This window comes from Ammospiza nelsoni, chromosome 23 (assembly GCF_027579445.1).
Source record: "Ammospiza nelsoni isolate bAmmNel1 chromosome 23, bAmmNel1.pri, whole genome shotgun sequence".
In the NCBI taxonomy this organism is placed as follows: domain Eukaryota; kingdom Metazoa; phylum Chordata; class Aves; order Passeriformes; family Passerellidae; genus Ammospiza; species Ammospiza nelsoni.
Genome location: NC_080655.1, coordinates 189,882 through 209,002, shown reverse-complemented (window position 1 = coordinate 209,002; position 19,121 = coordinate 189,882). Strand labels below are relative to the sequence as shown.

At 41.1% G+C, this 19,121-nt stretch overlaps 1 protein-coding gene across 1 annotated transcript in view; it reads left to right on the top strand.

The window, feature by feature from the left end:
* Positions 1-19,121, top strand: part of LOC132083207 (membrane-associated guanylate kinase, WW and PDZ domain-containing protein 3) — a 54,622-nt gene that overhangs the window by 19,727 nt on the left and 15,774 nt on the right. Inside the window, exons 2-11 of the mRNA XM_059487808.1 lie at positions 7,083-7,199; positions 8,612-8,731; positions 10,117-10,326; positions 11,610-11,784; positions 12,561-12,640; positions 14,071-14,128; positions 15,161-15,255; positions 15,830-16,018; positions 17,409-18,008; positions 19,027-19,058. Coding sequence (XP_059343791.1) covers positions 7,083-7,199; positions 8,612-8,731; positions 10,117-10,326; positions 11,610-11,784; positions 12,561-12,640; positions 14,071-14,128; positions 15,161-15,255; positions 15,830-16,018; positions 17,409-18,008; positions 19,027-19,058 — 1,676 coding nt within the window. The remainder of the gene's footprint in view (positions 1-7,082; positions 7,200-8,611; positions 8,732-10,116; positions 10,327-11,609; positions 11,785-12,560; positions 12,641-14,070; positions 14,129-15,160; positions 15,256-15,829; positions 16,019-17,408; positions 18,009-19,026; positions 19,059-19,121) is intronic.

Genomic DNA, 19,121 nt, shown 5'->3' with positions numbered 1-19,121 from the left:
CATAATTAGATCTTGTGCATCACATTTGGTTTTTGTGAGGTGTTTCAACCTCCCAGCTGGGCTCAGGGATTTTTCCATGCATCCCTGTAAATCCTTTTCTCTGTCTCAAACCTGACAGTGGCAGAGGTGCATAGGGTGCAGTTTATCTGGATTCTTGTACTTTACCATCCCTGTCAATGCATCTGACTTGAAATGGAAATCATGGGCCAGTTTACCCCATTTTTGAAAATACAGCAAATCTTTATAAATAGGCAAAATGTTGTTAATCTGTTCAGTGTTTTTTCACTTCTCGAGAAAATATCAAATGAAGGGGAAGTCTCCATATATAATAAAAAAGGTCAAACTTCCCTTGTGTAAAGTTATTTTGAATTTTTCTTTTTCCCCACTATAAGTTGAAGGAAATGGTTATGTGTGCAATTTATTTGAAGCCCATTCATTATTTTAAATTACTTGAGTTCTGTGTATATCTCCTTCAGTGTCTGATCTTCTATCAGAAACAGCTGCACAGACCTTTCAGCCTTGCTGTTCTCCCATTTAATAATAGAACATTAAAATACTTGGCATTATCAGAGTAAACTCTGGTCACTGGTAATTCTCCTAACTGTATTCCCATAGTTAATGGATTTTTGTGTGCATGCGATGTATTACTGTAATCATATCTGATACTGGTGTGTGTGAAGCTGGAGTCTGAAAGTTTTAACTACTTAACTCAAAAGAATTTTCATTTAAAAATCCTTAAGGTTGTAGGCAATTCATTAGGCTATGCAGGTTTTTTTACTGCCTGTGCAGGGCATAAAACCAACTTAAAATGCTGCCTTTCTGTGGAAGTCATGCATAGGCTGAGAATGTCTAAAGATGCAACAAGATACAGAGAAGGAAAGTAGAGACCTATGCTGGAGCCGTGTAACTGAGTAGTATGGCTGCCCTACATACAGGTTTCCAAATGCAGCTGATCTCAATTTCCTACTTTTTCCTTAGTTCCAAAGTGGTGCGTGACCCTGCCCTGCCATGTGCTGGCTGGGGATGCCCTGCGGAGGCATGGCCATGTCCCAGGAGCAGATGGAAGGGAAGGGGCTGGCATCTGCCCGGAGCTCTGCTGATGCTCTCCCTGCTCAGAATGTGTTTTGGCATGTGAGCTGAGTGCTTGTGCATTTAGGTGGTTTAAAAAAAAAAGCTGTTTGTTGCTGGTTGTTCTTAGACCAGAGCTACCCTCTGTGGGTGCAGGAGAGTGTCCCCCCACCCTGCCCATGCATATGCTGGAGCAGGCAGGGAAATGAGCTCAGGGTAGGTGGCAAAAGGTTAACAACCTCTTGGTTTCACAGTGCTGGATCACAAAATCCCAAAATGATTCCATTTGAAAGAGACCTTAAGGATTGTCTCATTACATAGGCAGGGACACCTTCCACTAGACCAGGTTGCTCCATGCCCAGTCTAACCCAGCCTTGAACACTTTCAGCCACAGCTTCTCTGACGAACCTGTGCTAAGGCCTCAGCAACGTCATGGGGAGGAATTCCTTCCCTCTGGCAGTGGGAAGCCATTGGCCCTTGTCCTGCAGTTCAGGCTTATTCTTCATTTCCAAGCTTCTGTGGTTCTGGTATATCTGTGAACAATAGCAAGTGTTAACTGGGTGCCAAGTGTTATTTTCATACGCTGCCCGAATGGCACTGGCAGCTCTAGCTAGATTTTTTTTTTTTTTTCATGGCAGATAGGAACCCACCCATAGATACTCACACTCTAGAGCCTTCTGTTACAGGTGACTTTTTCTATGACAGAACTAAAATCCAGGAGGATTGTGTCCAAGCTCCCACTGTTTACATTTCATATGTTGTCCCTCTGAGCTCCAAGTATATTTTGGAATGAACAACATGTGATTTGCCACTCCTTCTTGTGTTTCTCAAATACGTTTTGGTGACATGCCTTTGAAAGGATATTTTAGTTATCTTCAGAATTTGAAGTGCTTTAATGATGGAATTTCATGAGCAAACACAATTATATTAGTTTTCCACTGGTTTACTTACAGTGGCCAGGTTTATTGGGAGAATCTTTACAACCCTGTAGGATTTCAAGGAAACAGCACAGAATCCTGAGATATTCAAGAATGTGGAATGAGAAGCTTTGTCTCTCTGAATTGGTCACCACCTCAACTGAGGATCTGAAGGCATCCTGTGAAGGCTGGTGTTGAACACCTCTTAGTTTTTAGTAATGAGTGATCTAAATCTGGAGGCTTAAAAAGTCAAAATTCATAGTTATTGGTGGTTCTGGAGATTTTCTTGCTGGCAAAAGTAAGAAAATCCCCAAAGTCAACTGGGATGTACATTCTGTAATGGAGTTTGTGGTTACTTTATTTCCTTAATCTGGATAAACAGGTTTTCATTTCTTTCACTAGTACTGTAAATGCCCTGTCAGTATTTTGAGCAGCCTGGTAAATGATTTATTAATACTGTAATGCTTATCTCTACCATAATTTCTGTAAGTTAGGCAATATTACCAGGAATTTATTGGATGGTGTATAGCAAACTATGGCTAAACAAGCCTTTTGGTATAACCCTGTCTTATATTTCTCAGCTTTCGGATAGTAAATGAGTTTGGTTTAATGGATTATTGTGGCTGTGAAGAGCCTTGAAATGTAATGCTTCACCTGACAAGGAACTTGCCTGCATTTTGAAGAAGCTGCAGTTTTTCAGGGAATGAGCAGAAGTTATTCTGAGTCACTAATAGGGCCAAGATCTGTTTTCCCTCATGGGTCACTGGTTCAGGCATGGTTGTCACCTCACCTCCCAAAGTGGCCTGGATTTTCTTTTGGGAGGGAACTCGTCTCTTCCACAGGCTGAGTACCAGCTCGGGTTCCTACCTTCATTACCTGGAAGGGAGACAGGGAGGTGTTGAGTGTGAGCATGCCATGGAGCCCTTGGTGACCTGGGACACAAGCTGCCCGGCATTGCTGCTAGTCTCAGCCTTTCTCCTCAAAAATCCCAGGACTGTGGGCCCCCTTCCCTGAAGAAAAAGCAGGCTTCTGCACAGGAGTCCATCTATGCTTCTAACCCACAAAATGGGGAAGCACCTGCTGACTGGGTTGGACATTCTCAAAATGATCTAGTCTCTTTTCTGTATTAATTGTAATAATTTGAACCTCGCACCTTCTCCTTGTGTTGAGAGCATAGGTGTGTATTTGCCAGGTCACAGTAAAGTACTTTCAGGTGAATGATGGCAGGTACTTACGGCTGCGTCACCACTGGATCTTTCCAACCTCTCTACATTTCATAAATGCAGTGATTCTCTTGCGTGCTTGGAAATCATTCATTGTCCTCAGCGAATGCACGTGTTCAGATCTGGAACTTATGTGAAATCATCGTATGTTAGTAGTTGTTGGGGAATATTATAAAGCTAATGTGTTACACAGTGATTCTAGCTTGTGTTTCCTAGCACTGCATCCCTGATTTGTGGAGTTGAACGTTTATTTAAATAGGTTTTTGCTTGATCACATCAAAAATCACTTAATCTCAGTGGGTGTATTGACAGCCCAGTTTAATTAAACAGTAGCTGTTTTCCACTTGATGAGCCCTGAGAATTCCTATTTTAGTTAGACTGTGAGTGAAATCATGGAGCTGCTTTATAGCTCTCAACGTCTGTTTCACTGGAATTTTCATAGTCAATGGCCTATGGCAGCCACAGCTTATGTAACACATCATACAGCTGAGCGGAGCCCTTGGATACTTTGGGATTCTGTTCACAGTGTGGAACTCTGAATGTACCAGATGATACTCTGGTTACATTTCTCCTCTGCTATGTCCTGAGTGAGAAAACAAAATTGCATCTCAGTATGTAATATCTCCAATTTTCACCCTGTGCTGTTCAAACTCCCCTGGGGGAGGGGAGTGAGGAGACTTAGGGGTGGAATTAAGGGGATCTGCAGGAGGTGGCGTCAGATCACTGCGGGCTGGGCCGGGAGAGCTCCCTCCTGCCTGGTCCTTGAACTATGAGGGCTGTGTTTTGGTGGATGAGAGGCTGGGTGTGCCCTGGCTACATGCACTGGGACCCAGAAACCAACCCTAGCCCCAGCCCACTTTTGTCCCCTTAATTTGTCTCCCTAATTCACAATGCTGTGTTTTGCTGCACTGGCACTTGGGCCTTTTTTTTTTTCTGCAGCCACTTAATTCTCCTCCTCCAACTCCAGTGGGCATATCCTCATCTGATCAGTCCTTTTTGGTTAATTTAAATTAAAACTGAAAACAAGAGGCTTGTGCCTGTTCATCTGGCAGAACCTGAGTGGTATAAAGTATATTGTTCCTCTTGACTGGTCCCTGTGTTGCTGGTGTCATCCTTTAGAAGCAGCTCAGCAGCACAGCAAACACCAACCCAACATTTATCAGGTCATTTTGGAGAGGCTGATACATGAGGTTTTCCTAAAAGCCTGTATGAAAAAATGTAAAAGAAGCATGCTCAGCTCCTGGCGGGAAAATAATCTGACTTTTGCCAGAGGTTGCCTAAAGCATCCTTACAATTGCTTGATTTTTCTGCTTTCTAATGCACACCATCCTCTCTGTGAATTTCTGTAACTTTTCCTCTGCCCACTATTTTGTTTGACTTTTTTCTGTTTTCGCCAGGCAATCCCGTCAGTCTTCAATTCAGTCATCTTGGTCTCACAATATACTGTAGTCTCTAAACTTTTAATATAAAGATTAATCCCTCAACATTGGTGTATCCTTAGTAGCAGCCTTGCCTTTATTTTGTCTTTAAACTGAGTGGATATTTATTGAAAAGGGTTTATAAGCTTTTAAAATTTTAGACATGAAGAGGGAAAGATCAATGAGTAAATAAAGTCTGTAGTTCTACATCCAGAACAGATTCTCACATATTGACTGGTTTTTCCAATGTGCAGTACTCTGAAAGTAGCTGATGAACAGATCCATCTGCCTCAGTGAAATATAAGTGTATTGATCTGCCTAAGAGAAATATGCTGGGATTACTGAAGTGCATATCTGGCTTTGACAAGGAGATGGATGGACCCATTTTAGCAGCAAAACATTTTTTTTAATGTTGAGGAACTATCTTGTCTGCAAAGTAATTTGTAGTAACAACGGGAAAATACTTTTCTTGCTGGAGATTACCCCATTTGTTTCCATATTCCACGACATGTTGTGCTCCTTATGCTGCAGGAAGCAAATCCAAAATTTTATGAGGAGCAGTTCATGCTGGTGAAATAGGGAATTGAGGTGGGGACTGTGGAGTTGTAGTGTGTTCCTGGGAAGGGGTTGGTTGGAGAACTGCATTAGTGGGAATTGCCGTTGCTTGTGTAATTGCTGGACAGCCACAAGGATGATGCTGAGGTGTTGTCCTTATAATGCAAAATGCCTTTTATGTGTTTGGAAGTAATTTTTAAATAAATGATGGTGTTTAAGGAGATGAGAAGTTGATTTCATTTGGAGCTCAGGACTTGTGTTCAGCACAGGATGTGCTGCTTGTTCAGAGGGTGTGCTGGGCTTATTCTCTCCTTGCATGAGGGTTTAAGGTGATTTTGTAATCTGTGGACATCACTGACCTCTCTGAAGGGCTGATAGATAATCTTAGTTCTATTTTGAAATACTCATCGTGACATGGTTTTGTTTGTAGGGAATAGGGTGCAGGTTGAAATTCAGTTTGCTGTTGATGAGTGGTGGTTGCTGAGGGTATGTTTGAGAGTTGAGAACAAGATGTGGAATGCCTTCACTTTGGCTAAAAGGGAAGGGAAGGTATAAACTTGCCACAACCAAAACACGCAACCAGCTTTGCAGAAGTGACACATGGTTGGGAAAACTTGGTTAGTGGTGGGAGGATTTTGATGGTTTGGATTTTTTCCAAATTTTACATGTATGTAGGTACGGTAATTGGTTGAAGATGTAGGTGATTGGGCCTTGTATGAGGACTGCTGTGGGGTCTGTGATCTGTTTGAGGTGGTCTCCTCGACAACACTGAGCTCATAGGCTTCAAAGGCTCCTGTCAGAAATGCTTCTGGGGCAGGTTTAAGCGTTTCATAACCTGTTGGTGATGTAATTTTACAGGAGCAGTTGTCTGTTCCAGCCTTTTTCCCTGCTGTTGTGCTACACCAGCATCCATCTGCTGCTGCCCATCTCCTTCTCTAGGTTTGGAGACAAAGGTTGAGCTTTTTCCCTAAAGCCCTGAGTGTTCTGCTGTAGTGCGTAACTTAAATTTACCAAGGTCACTGAACCCTGTTTACTGTGTTTTCTGGGAGGCTGACAGGGGACAAAAGATTGGTTTGTACCCTCCTGTCTGAAGGATGAGGCAGTAATACAAGAGCTCAGTTATTTGTGCGCTGAAGGAGCCATGGTTCTCCAGTGATGTGACAGATTCACTAATGATACCTGACAGAAGTATTGTAAAGGACTAACTGTAAAAAAACCCAACTCCCTTCTATTATGCAATGTTTTTAAGAAGGAAATATTTTCTTTTTATAATTTGAAGAATGCAAGTTCCCATGTGACAAAATATTGAACTCAGGTGACTGGTGAGTAGGTGTAAATTGAATGGAAACTACTTCAAAATGCAGTTAAATAGTTTCTTGTCTGTAGAGACTTTGAATTTTGATAATAGGTCTTGTATTTTAATACTTTATATTGATTTTCAAACAATTCCAGACTATTGTCGCTGCCTTGTTCGGGAGATGAGGGGGAATGGTTGTTAGTCAGCTCTGTTGAAAACCACAGTGCCAGAAGAAATTCTTCCCTGTGACGGTGGTGAGGCCCTGGCACAGGGCGCCCGGAGAAGCTGTGGCTGCCCCATCTCTGGCAGCATGCAAGGCCAGGTTGGATGGGGCTTGGAGCAATCTGGGATAGTGGAAGGTGTCTCTGCCCATGGCAAGGGGTGAAACAAGATGAGCTTTAAGGTTCCTTTCTGACACAAACTATTCTGGGATTCTGTGATTTGATAGCACAAAATGATATTTTCCATCAAGGTTGTTGTATTTAAAACAAAGCAGCTCTTCCAGCTGCGTGCTTTTTCTGAAACTACTATAGCAGTAAAACACAGTTCTTATTGTGAGATCCTGCTTTACAGATTATTCTAATTTATTCTTTTTCTTTCTAAGGAAAAGTCATCAACAAGGACTTGCGCCACTACCTAAGCCTTCAGTTCCAGAAGGGCTCGATAGACCACAAACTTCAGCAAGTGATCAGAGACAATCTCTATTTGAGAACCATCCCTTGTAAGTATGTAAAGATCAGCCTCATTTCATCTGTTCCTGCTAACTCCCACATAATTTATGAGTTTGAAATACCTTCTCTCTTAATCTGTTTTAGATTTTACCTTGTAGTGGAGACTTCTGGCTTTGCTACAGTAGCTTCACGTCTGAAGTTGCCATGAATTGGTCCAGCCAGTATGGACTGAAAACCAGCAAAAACTTGAGAATTCAAAGTTCAGATTGTTTCAGTAATATCTGTGTGTGGCTCTTCACAAATTTGTCAGTAGTTGTTAGAATGGCCCAGCCACCACAAGAAATAAATCTTTCCCAGTATGATCAAGCAGTGCCAAAACATCCTGAATTTTGTCAATGTGTTATGGTTTTTTTCTTCACAAAGAGCAAACTGAGGCCTTGAGTGTCAAGTGCATTTGGCAGAGCAGGGCAGCTGGAAGGAGGGTGGGAGGAGGGATTGGGTGCAGAAGGGGTGACAGTGGCAGAACGTACAGGCAGATTGTTTGCTCACCCTAAGAAGACTGATTAAAAAGCTCATCGTTGACTGTTTAAATATTCATTACACTAAAAACTTTGTCAAGTAAAGTTTTTTTATCTACAGGAATTCTACTCTCTTCTCTCTGAGCACACCTGAGAGTTAGTGGCTTTCTTAAACTGCATTTCATTATTACTAGCTTTTATTTACTAGCCCTTGTTCGTGCTGCTGCCTGAAAAAAATGATACATGCTTTTAAAATGCTATTAGGTTGTAGGCAGTAATGAATTGTAATGAATCAGTGAAGTTCTTTCAGGAGAGCTTTAATTAAGCTGTTATAACTATGGGAAGCTTGTTTTTATAGACAAAACACTGAGAACCTCTGCATTAACACAGCAGTTTACTGATAAAGTTTACCTTTGGCCAGGGGTTGGAGTGTGGCTGAATTATACTTTGAATCATAGGTTAAAAAATAAAGTCTGTGCTGAGTTATGGATTTGGTGGCCCAAAAATCAAATGTGCTTAGTTATGATGACCTCATTGCAAATTAGAGAGTTGGTGCTGGTGGAAATAGGGAAAGATGCAGCACCCTTACAGCTGGGTTAAAATAAAATAACCCAGACTGAGATTGCGTGTTGTCAGCTGCCACAAAAGTTGTTTTTGGTTCACTGACCATGAGAAAGAATTCTCTATTAATTGCCACCTCACCGAGCTGCTTCTCTCCTCCTCCCCCAATACCAGAAGTGTCGTTCCTGTATAATTTACTGTCTCAGTTTTTATATGTTATTGTTCACTTGCTTACCAAGAGTCGTTTTAACTCTTACTGAAGTGACATAATATTTGTATAAAGATTTGAAAATACATTGTTTTTACTGACCTGTACAGCAGGCAGCATTTGGTAACAAGCAGCATTTATGTGTCTTACAAGAGTGTTTTCTCTGTCTTTGCAGGCACTACAAGGGCTCCCAGAGATGGGGAAGTCCCTGGGGTAGACTATAATTTCATTCCTGTTGAGCAGTTTAAAGCATTGGAAGAAAGTGGAGCCTTACTAGAAAGTGGAACATATGATGGTATGTCAGTGATGTTTAATGGAATGGGAATAAGGACCCAATACTTGTGTCCAGGTGTAGCTCCTTGTGGTACCAGCTTTCCTGCTCACTTGATGGTCATGACAGTAGTAGAGAGACAATAGTTAGTCTGTTTTTGGATTACGGTGAAGAGGAGGAGCAATCTTGGTTTAAAGCTTTCTAATAATCTGCAGATTGTCCTTTCAACTGCTCTTAATCCCGCCAGATTATTTTCACTGTTGCATTTTCGGGAAGCATTCTGAAAGGGTTTGTTTGTGCCTGGTACAAATTCAAGAGAATTTAGTAAATTTTGTGTACACCTCAGAGAACGGAGCCATGTTCTTCTCTCAGGTGTGCATCAAAAAGACAAATGGCAAGAGAAATTCTGACCCAGCAGAGAAACTAAAGCATTTTTCAATGAAAAGTTGAACAGCACTAGACCAGATTGTAGGAAAGTTGGGGTTGTTAAATGTGTTGAGGAAAAACATTGTAATGGAGATGGTGATCAATCTCGTGAAAGGCTCTGTGCCTCTTGTTTTCCTTATCCCACACTATCTGTTAATATTGTCCAGTCTGTGGAAATCTAGTAAGCAAATTTAGGCTAAACTAGTAGGTTTTTTTCTTTATCCCTGAGCTGCACTTTATCTGACTGTCCCCTCTCTGAGCCTTGCCCTTGCTTGATATTTGCAGAAGGGTTTTTTTGTATATGTATTTCCATGGTCAAAACCGTATCCAGGCACTAAAAGTTACTCCAGCAGGAATTCTGGGAAGCTTCCTTGCTTTGTGCTCAATTCCCTAATAAAAATCATATGAGCAGTCAGGAGAGAGGTCAATTGCTGAAATTCTTTTCCAGAAAACAGCAGATGATTCCTTTGTACTTCAGATTAAAATATTGAAGGAAAAATTTGTTCTTTTTTCTGAAGTAAAAATATCAGCCTATTGATTTGAAAATATTGATATGAAGCCATATCAACATCTTTGTTTTGCAAGTATATTGTCAGTAGAAAATTGCAAGTGTTAAAAATCAATTACTTGTTAACTGGTTTTATGGAAACAAATGCCTTGTGTCTGCGTAAAAGTAATTTGCTTTTTGACTTCAATATTTCTGTTGCTCTGAATCCATCTATTTCTTTAGAAAATTTGTAGCAGGATAAAAGTTTTCAGATAACCTCTTGTTTTCTGACAATTAGTGCTGCCTTAGCAAGAAGTCAGTGTATGAATAAATAGGCTTTGACTGTTGATTGGGTTTTGGTAGTGCTGATGTCTTCTTTGAGGCTTTAAAATGTCACCAAAATACATTTGCATGGGCACTAAACTGGTAACAGCCACTGCTAGTGCCTTCAGCAGTATCTGTGCTTCAGTGCTCCTGATTTCTGTCTCATTTTCAGGTAATTTTTATGGTACTCCAAAGCCTCCAGCAGAGCCCAGCCCCTTTCAGCCTGATCCAGTGGATCAAGTTCTTTTTGACAATGATTTTGATACTGAATCGCAGAGGAAAAGAACCACATCCGTCAGCAAAATGCAAAGAATGGAAAGTTCTCTCCCTGAGGAGGAGGAAGAGGAAGAAAAGGAAGCAGTTAATGGCAGTGGAGGGATAGGTTGGTTGACAAGGGGAGAAATTCCCTGGAGTATTGTATGAATGGATAAGGACTATACAAAAAACATTTGTGCTTCCTTAGTTTAGGTGAAGTATGAAGGCAGTTTCTGTTCAGACTGGTGCTTCTATTTGATTTTGAGATGACCTTTTAAAAAAAACCAGCTGTTCTCCCAGCCAGATGTGCAGTTGCATCATAAAATGCACTGCTGGTCCAGAACATGTGGTGCTGGATATGGACCAGGGCCAGTTACACGAGCAGGAAGGAAAAATTTGTCCACTCTTGAAATAACAGAGTCCTTCACAGCGTAGAATTCATACCCTGAAAATGTTACTGTTGAATTTTGAGGCAATCACTGAACTTGTACACAGGAAATTTTAAGGCAGTGATTGGTTGAAGGGGCAACATTGGCTCATACTGTAAAATTTTCAGATTTTGCCCAGGGGAACTGTCATACAACCTGAAATCACCCAAGGGGGAGCTTGTAGTGAGAAACAAGGCCAAGCATGTTGAGACTGGAGTGGTGTCCAGCAGGACCTTTCTGGGATTGGCAAGATGCCCTTTTCCTTTTGCTGCCATGGTTACTCATCTGGAGGGGGGAGAATTGATGGTGGAGAGGAACTGTCACATTGCATTTGCAGTTGATCCTGTGTGTGACTGTTTAGGACAGTGTTACACTGACCAGACCTGACCTAGTCTTGTCATCTTCAGGGCTGGCAACACCACAGAGGGGCCAATGGTCAGGCTGGTGGTTGGGTGAAGGTCGTGGACATTGTCATGTCACAGAGGGTATCAAGCATAACCTCAGTTCTGAAGGATAGAGACTTCTATTTAAAGTTTCCTGCCGGAATTTTTGGGATCTTTTTTCTAGTTGTGGCTTGTAGCAAGGTGTTGTTTATTTTACTGGCAGTTTGGGTCTTCTCTACATTTCCTTCTGATTCTTTGAGGAATATTAGTAGGATTTTTTGATTGTTTTATGGCATTACAAACACTGTTCTCTCTGTAGAAAAGTCAACAGAACATAGTCAACTTGGATTTCTGCCAGTGTTGATTTTTCAGAGTAGGTTCAGGCACATAATACAAGGTTAATTCTGTTTGGCAGGGGAAGAGCAGAGTTCAGTGTTTTCATGTCAGCTTTTCGAAGTTCACAGCTGAAAAAAAACGTGAAAAAATGCACATCACATAGAGAGACATGTTTGACATCCACTCGTAGCCAGATTAAGAGGGTGGTTCTTTGTGAGAAACAACATAAGCATCTGACAAACACTTTCCCTGAACAACTGCAGAAAACAAAGAAAAATATTCAGATTCTCCTGACTGGATGAAACCTGTTCCCAGCTACAATCAGACAAGCAGCAACATGGACTTCAGAAATTATTTGTCAAGGGATGAGACCCTGGAACCACTACCCAAGAACTGGGAAATGGCCTACACGGATACTGGCATGATCTACTTCATTGAGTGAGTAACTCAACTCCTTGGAGGAGAAAAATGCTGGTGGCTGCAGTCTGGAAAGCTTGCTCTTTCACTCTCTTCTTCTCATGCTGCTTCTGTTTCTTTATGAAATTTACTATTTTCCTACTGTTACACTCCTTACTCGTTGAATGCTCGGTACAATTCCCATTGTGCAGGAAGACCTTATGGTTCCGCCTGCAAAGTCAGTTTGTTTTTTCTAAGTTTTGTATCTCACAAATACAGAGCTGGCTGAGTATTGCTAAGTGACACATGACATGGAAACCTTCTCTATGTCAAATTTCCCTGAAATTTGAGACCTTGTTTAGCTTCTCTTCTCTGCTTGTGTTCCTTGACTGGGAATGGATGTTTCAAAATACAAATAGCCCAGATGAAAGCCCAGGGTAGGAAAGTAGCTTTTGTGTGCACATGTAAAACTGCCTCATTTATGAGTTCTAAGGCAAAAATGAAACAGAAACCTTCCTGAGAGTTTAGCATATGAGGAGGCTAGACATTTTTTTTTCCTATCAGGTAGAAACAGCTGTTGTTCCCATATGAGCTTTTGGGGGGCTGGGGGGAGGATCTCTGCCTCTAACACTTCCTGTGTGCCCTGGAGAGTCTCCAGTGTGCTGGTTCCTTTTCTTTTTAGCATTTTGTGATGTGATTGAGGCACAAATAAAGGTTGTATTATCTAAAGTCTACATTTTCCTACAATAGTAAATACTTGAAGGAAAGTTTCTTCAGTGTGAGAGAATTCTCTTACTGGCATGTGTTCTGCTCTACAGTCACAACACCAAGACAACGACATGGCTTGATCCCCGACTCTGTAAGAAGGCCAAAGCTCCTGAAGATTGTGAAGATGGAGGTGAGATGTTCAGAATGCATTTGCCACCTGTCACTGATAAATGTATGAGTTTATTCCAACTGGATGCAGTCCATTACTTCTGTGGAAGAAGCTTCTCCTGGGTAGATGTGACTCTGGAGCTGGCAGCATAGTGCTGAGTGTCACCTGTTTGGTGGCAGTAGGAATTTACATAGGACTGGGGGGGCTGGGAGGAGGATCTGTGCCTCTAACACTTGCTGGTGTATTTTCCCTGAAATAGTAGAATCTGGCCAAACAAAAGGTGTATCTACATTCCTGAGCGGAATATGAGATGTTTTGTTCCAGTGTCATTCTTAAGGAGAAAGCTGCACGTGAGTGATGATCTCACTGGAAACAGTTGTATAGGAGGAATATGGCAGAAGAAGGTCCATAAGTAACAGAATATAGGAATAACAAAGAAGGTGTGGCAAAATACATATTGCTGATGATAACTATTGCATATGACATAGTATTTGAATGCAGAAGCTAAGGGAGCAATCTGACTGATTGATTTAAATTCCTTCAAGACTTCCAGGTGAGTAGCCTCCAGGCAATTTCTGCAACCATTTCCTACACAGGTGGGCAATTTAGTCTGCTAGGAAAGAGTTTCAGTAGCTAGTAGCTCTGTCGGTAGCTCTATCTTCAGCAAATGCCTGACATGTTCCAAAAGCTGAAGCAGGCTCAGAATGACGTGTCATCCTCCAAAATTGCCCAGCCTAACAGCCATGTATCCATAATGAAGCCAGCTGGAGCAATGGCTGCATACTGCTGCTTATTAAACGTACATGCAGCTCTTTAAACAGAGATGCAGGATATCCAAATGAACAATATTTAAATTCATGGACCCATTGGGTCTTTAGTCAGACCCTGTGGAGCAATACTGCTATTAGTAATTGGTAACGTGCTGTCATGTGCTAGGGAAATTCCTGTTATTGTCAAACTTAGGACAGCCTCAAACAAGATTGCAGGGCAAATTTATCCTTAAAATGTCTGGCTGACTATATTCATTATTCTAGGATTTAAATTTCCATGGTCAAGATAACTAGAACAATAAACTTGATAAGCTGACCTCTGTGGTAACTGCTTATTACCTTCAGTCAGTCATGAGCTGCTGGCACCCTCTTACCAGATGCTGAATTTGCCATAAAAAGGAGCCTTTTGCATGTAATTTTCAGTACAGACAGGTCTTTAAGTTTATTATATGTTTTAAGTTGTGTGATTTCATTGAATACAAGGCTCATCATTGTGCAAGAAGGAGTAAGAGTTGCAGGGCTTCAGATTCCCTGGAACAGGCTTTTACCTTTCATCCGGGAAGAAAACGAGACCTGAATTTTCCTCATATTTTTCATGAGTCTAGGTGTTCTTTAATGAAAACTCTGATATTTGTGGACAGTTTTCCCCTGTAATGGAAAATACGGTCTTTCTGATTGCAGAACTTCCTTATGGATGGGAGAAAATAGAAGACCCTCAATATGGGACATATTACGTTGAGTAAGTGCTAATTATTGATTTGGCATACATAAAAAATTGAGCATGAAACTCTGAAGTCCTTGATCCCCAGTAAGTAGAGATTGTAATGCAGTGAAAGGCCAGGTTGGACAGGGCTAGGAGCAATCTGGTCTAGTATCCATACTCGTGGCAGGGGGTGGAACTGCTGGATGTGCTTTAAGGTTCCTTCCAGTCCAAGACATTCTGTGAAACTATTAAATATATCCAGGAAAACCAGTTCTTGGGTTGCAAACTCATGGCACAAACTTCTGGTAGCATGGGCATGAGGGAAAATCCACAGTGTGACCTTAAAGACTTAAGGACTGTTTTTCATTTGGGGAAAGAAAGCAATTTGCAACCAAAATAATTTATAGATGGAAATGAGCTCATATCATTTTTCTTAGCCTAACAAAAACAGAGTCACTTGACTTAAGAGTGGCACCTGATAACTTCAAAAGAGTAAAAATAACTTGTAGATCATTGCTGTCTTCAAAACGCCAAGTCAATAACCACCAAACTGCTGCAGGAGCTCTTTTGAATCTCCTTCAGGCCAGAGGAAATTAAATCTCTCCTTAACCATGGAGAAGAAAAATGGTACAGTTGAAAATGTAGCTTCAGAGAACGAGCAAACATTTTTCACTTAGCAAAATTTGAATTATGCTCAAATTCGTTGGTTTTTCCCTCCTATGCTGTACTTCTCTATCATCTGCTAGGGAAAAGGTGATGCCTGAGTTTGTAAATAGTATAGGTCGATGGGTCAAAAGAAAAAGCAGATTTGCTCAGATCTAAACTATCACAACTCTGCCTGGCGATTAAAGGAAGTAAAATTTTATTTGCCTCAAAGTAATTAAACCGCTGGAAGAGTGAGCATATTTTCAGTATTAGTTATGAGAGGTTTTTTGTTCATTTCTCCAGAGCATTCATCTGACATAATAAAAAACAGTGTTTGTAGATGTGGTTTTTTGGGGTTGTCTTTTTTGGGAAGGAGTCAATGTTTTCTGTTGAAATCCTGACCTACCTTTTGTATGTCTGCAGTCATATTAACCAGAAAACTCAGTTTGAAAACCCAGTATTGGAAGCCAAAAGGAAAAAACAGCTAGGACAGACTGATGCTGGCCCTTCCAAATCAGGTATCACTGAATATTGTGTTCTTTGTCACACATATTTTTATCTGCAAGTATGCTTTATAAAAATCCCGTTCTGGAATTCATGAAGGCATCAGCCTTGTCTTTTTGCTAGCCATTGCAATGTTACCCTCCAAGATCTTTTGGGTTTTTTGAAGGATTTTTTCATGTTAAAATTGAACCGACACATTAAGACTGCTTCTAAATAATTTTGGTTGTTCTGAAGCCGGTTCTCATAAACAGCTTTGGAATATCTGGAGGGTTAGAAGAGCCATCTGGAAGTGCAGGTAAAGCCACACCTGGAGTTTTTATGCTTTTGATCTACTTTAAGCTTGGTATTCAAGGACAAAAATTGGGAATTTGAGGTGGGAGGTTTGCATACAGCTCTGTTGCAATTTGTTCAGAAAAACTCTTTTCCATGCACTGAATTCAGCTGGAAAATGAGTGTAGCATTTCCCTGTCTGTTTATCCTTTAAAACTGCTTCAGAAGCTGACAAGTCATTAACCTTTGTGACACCTTAAAAACCAGAATTAACCCTGGCTTACTGCCCTCCTGTCTCTGTATTCAATAATTCTAAAGGACCGGGAAGGTCTCTCTTCACTCGAGATCCATCCCAGCTTACTGGAGCACTCATAAGAACATCCCTGAAAAAAAGTACTATGGGATTTGGATTCACAATCATCGGAGGGGACAGGCCTGACGAGTTTCTTCAGGTGAAGAATGTGTTACAAGATGGACCCGCTGCGCAAGATGGAAGAATTGCTCCAGGTCAAGTGTTATTTCTGTAAACTTCCATTTCCTGGGGTACTTTGGAGAACACAGCTTGAGGCACAGGAGGTTAGAGGACTCCATACACAGCCTCACTAAATAAAATATTTTCATATTTGTGAAAGATCTGTGCAGAGCAGTGGCTGAAAAGGAAAAGAAGCAGCATTCTAGATAAAAATTGACTTTAAGGGCACTTCTGGAGATTTCAGTATTTCTGCTTTACCAAAGACACTTATCTTCATGTTTATTCATAGAATGTTTTCTCTCTCTGTAAGCGAAGTAAAAATAATGTGTTTGAATCCTAGTCTGTTTTGCCTTGTTGCTGCCAGAAACTATGACACTGATTATTAAAACTGCAAAAAGCCAACAGCAGGAGTAAGGAAGCAAAGTTGTGTGAGCTGGACAAGGGAGGAGAGAAGAGGGATCAACAACCCATGAGGACTTATGCATTTTTTCATGGTTATTACATGTGTAATTAAGTTACCTGTAACCTTACCATAACCTCTGGTTTGCGTATTAGAAAAGGTGAAATGCTTCTTTGCCTATAACATAAACACTTACTCTTGAGCAAATGAGTAAAAGAACTCATACTTTGAATGATAAATACTATTAACTTACAAAATGGAACAATTTCCTGTTTTGTTGCTGATGTATTGCTTGAACTTGTTTGTATGTGGTTCATTTTCCACCTTTGCAAAAATGTAAACAATCCTGCAGAACTGTTGGAATGGAAAAGACATGCAGCTATTCTGATTGTAATTAATGGAATAAGGGAGATCCTGTTTTACTGATGCCTGGGCATTAAAGGGTTAGGACAGTTTGCAGGACATGTTGTACCTCACATGCAAAGTTTCGCATCAAAATTACGAAAACATGAAACAAGGTTTTGGGATCTGAAGCCCACATAAGTTCATTTTGAAAATGTATTCTTAGCCACGTGTGGCAGCAGTGTAAGAGTATGTGTGTGTGCTCAATCCTAGCTTAAAGTTCAGCCAGACCTAAAATAAACACGAGGCCAAAAAAATCTGATTTATTCTGCATTGGGTTTAGGATGCTCTGCAATATAAATTAAAGTAGAAGACATCTGCTTGCTGTAGTGTGCGTGCTCTGCTTCATCTCCTGTGGCTGTACAGTATCATTTTTTAAATCTGCTGCAGATTAAACTTTATATATTTAGCACACTGTGTCCTGAGATGAAATAGAATAAATGCAAAGAGGAAATCCTTTATGCTTTTTGACAATATTAGCCATGAGGTAATATCCCAGACACTAGTTATTAAGTTGTTATTAAGTTATTAATTTGAAGACAGCACTGTGATTTCTGCAAGGTAGGCTTTTGTTGAAGGTTTCACTTCTGTTTTTGACACCGTCAAAATTTCTTTTGTAACAGGTGACGTCATCGTGGACATAAATGGAAGCTGTGTCCTTGGCCATACCCATGCAGATGTTGTCCAGATGTTTCAGCTCATTCCCATCAATCAGTATGTGAACATGACTTTGTGTCGTGGGTACCCTCTTCCTGATGACAATGAAGACCCTGTGGTGGATATAGTGACAGCCACGCCTGTCATTAATGGTCCGCCGGTGGCCAAGGGAGATGCTTCCATGTCCAGCCAAGATTTAGTAGCGGCAACAGTTGTGTTGGACCAGAATGGGCAAGTGTTGGTCAATGGTCGCCTGAACGGCCCTTCTATGGATTCAGCAGAGCAAAGGGTCTCCTTTGCCTCCTCAGGAGGCTCTCAGCCAGAGCTGGTCACCATCCCTCTGATCAAAGGGCCTAAAGGCTTTGGGTTTGCCATTGCAGACAGTCCCACAGGCCAGAAGGTGAAGATGATTTTGGACAGCCAGTGGTGCCAAGGCCTACAGAAAGGGGATGTCATCAAGGAGATTTGCCATCAGAATGTGCAGAGCTTGACCCACTTGCAGGTGGTGGAGGTGCTCAAGCAGTTTCCAGTCGGAGCAGAGGTGCCCCTGCTTATCTTAAGAGGAGGTACAGACAAAATTGCAGTTGTCATATTGGTTATAAGTTTTTAAAAGTCCTGTTTTAGTGTGATATCTAAATTGTGTCCGGTCTTGACAGCTAAGCAGCAGTTCATTCTATCTCTGAGCTATTATGTTCTAAGTTTGATTTATACCCCTCACTATTTAGGGTGAGAGCATGTTGCTGGGGTTTTGTTTGAAGTTTTAGTTACGTTTTTCTTTGGGTCTTTTTCCCTCAACAATTATATGGTGATATGTTTATGCACTGTCTCTTCCAAGTCTCTCGGGAGTGCTAAAGCAAACACATGGTCTCCAGTGTAATGCAAAGCATATGATGGACTGAGTTTTGTGCGGTTCTTCAAATATATTCTAGTAATTGTGTCTGTAAAGAACAGGGGATTGCAGGAGATGGGAAGAAGGATTAGCGAAGAGGTGGTGCTGATCACTGGAAATAGCAGAAAAAAATCTGTTTTCCTTTGCATATTCATACCCCTTCCTTGATTGTCAGTCACAGACCAGAATGCATCTTCTCCCCAGAAACTGTAGTAGACAGTGTCCGTCTTTCAAAGGAAGCTCAATCTGAATTAATTATGAGGCAGCTCGTGGCCATTCAGTGTCCTTTCAGGCTTTATTGTAACCCTGACTTCGGCCTCTGGTATTTGCAAAAGTCTCTGGATCTTTTTCTGTATAAACACTACTGTTCCTTAATCAGCTAAGGAAATAATTAGATTTCTGTGTGGCAAGTGAAATTCCTTCAGACAAATTCATAAGTCTCCTTATCCTGTGAACTGAGGGGTGACTTGGCTGACCAGCTTCCAGCAGAAGGAGAAATAGATATTTTTCATTGTTGTACAGCTTTCCGTTCTAACTGAGACTTCTCTAAAGTGGTGGTTTTGGTCACTTTGCCATTTAAAAGCACAGTGAATCAGCTGCTATTATTTTTACTCCAGGGGCAGCTGATTATATTGCTGAAATGTTGTTGAAACTTTTTGTAACCTGCTATTAAAGTTACTTTCTGTTTTCTTCAGGTCCACCCTCCCCTACTAAAGCTGCCAAAGGAGTGAGTATTGGTGATGTATTTAACTTGTTTCTGACCTGCTTTGTAATCTCATTTCCTCTGGAT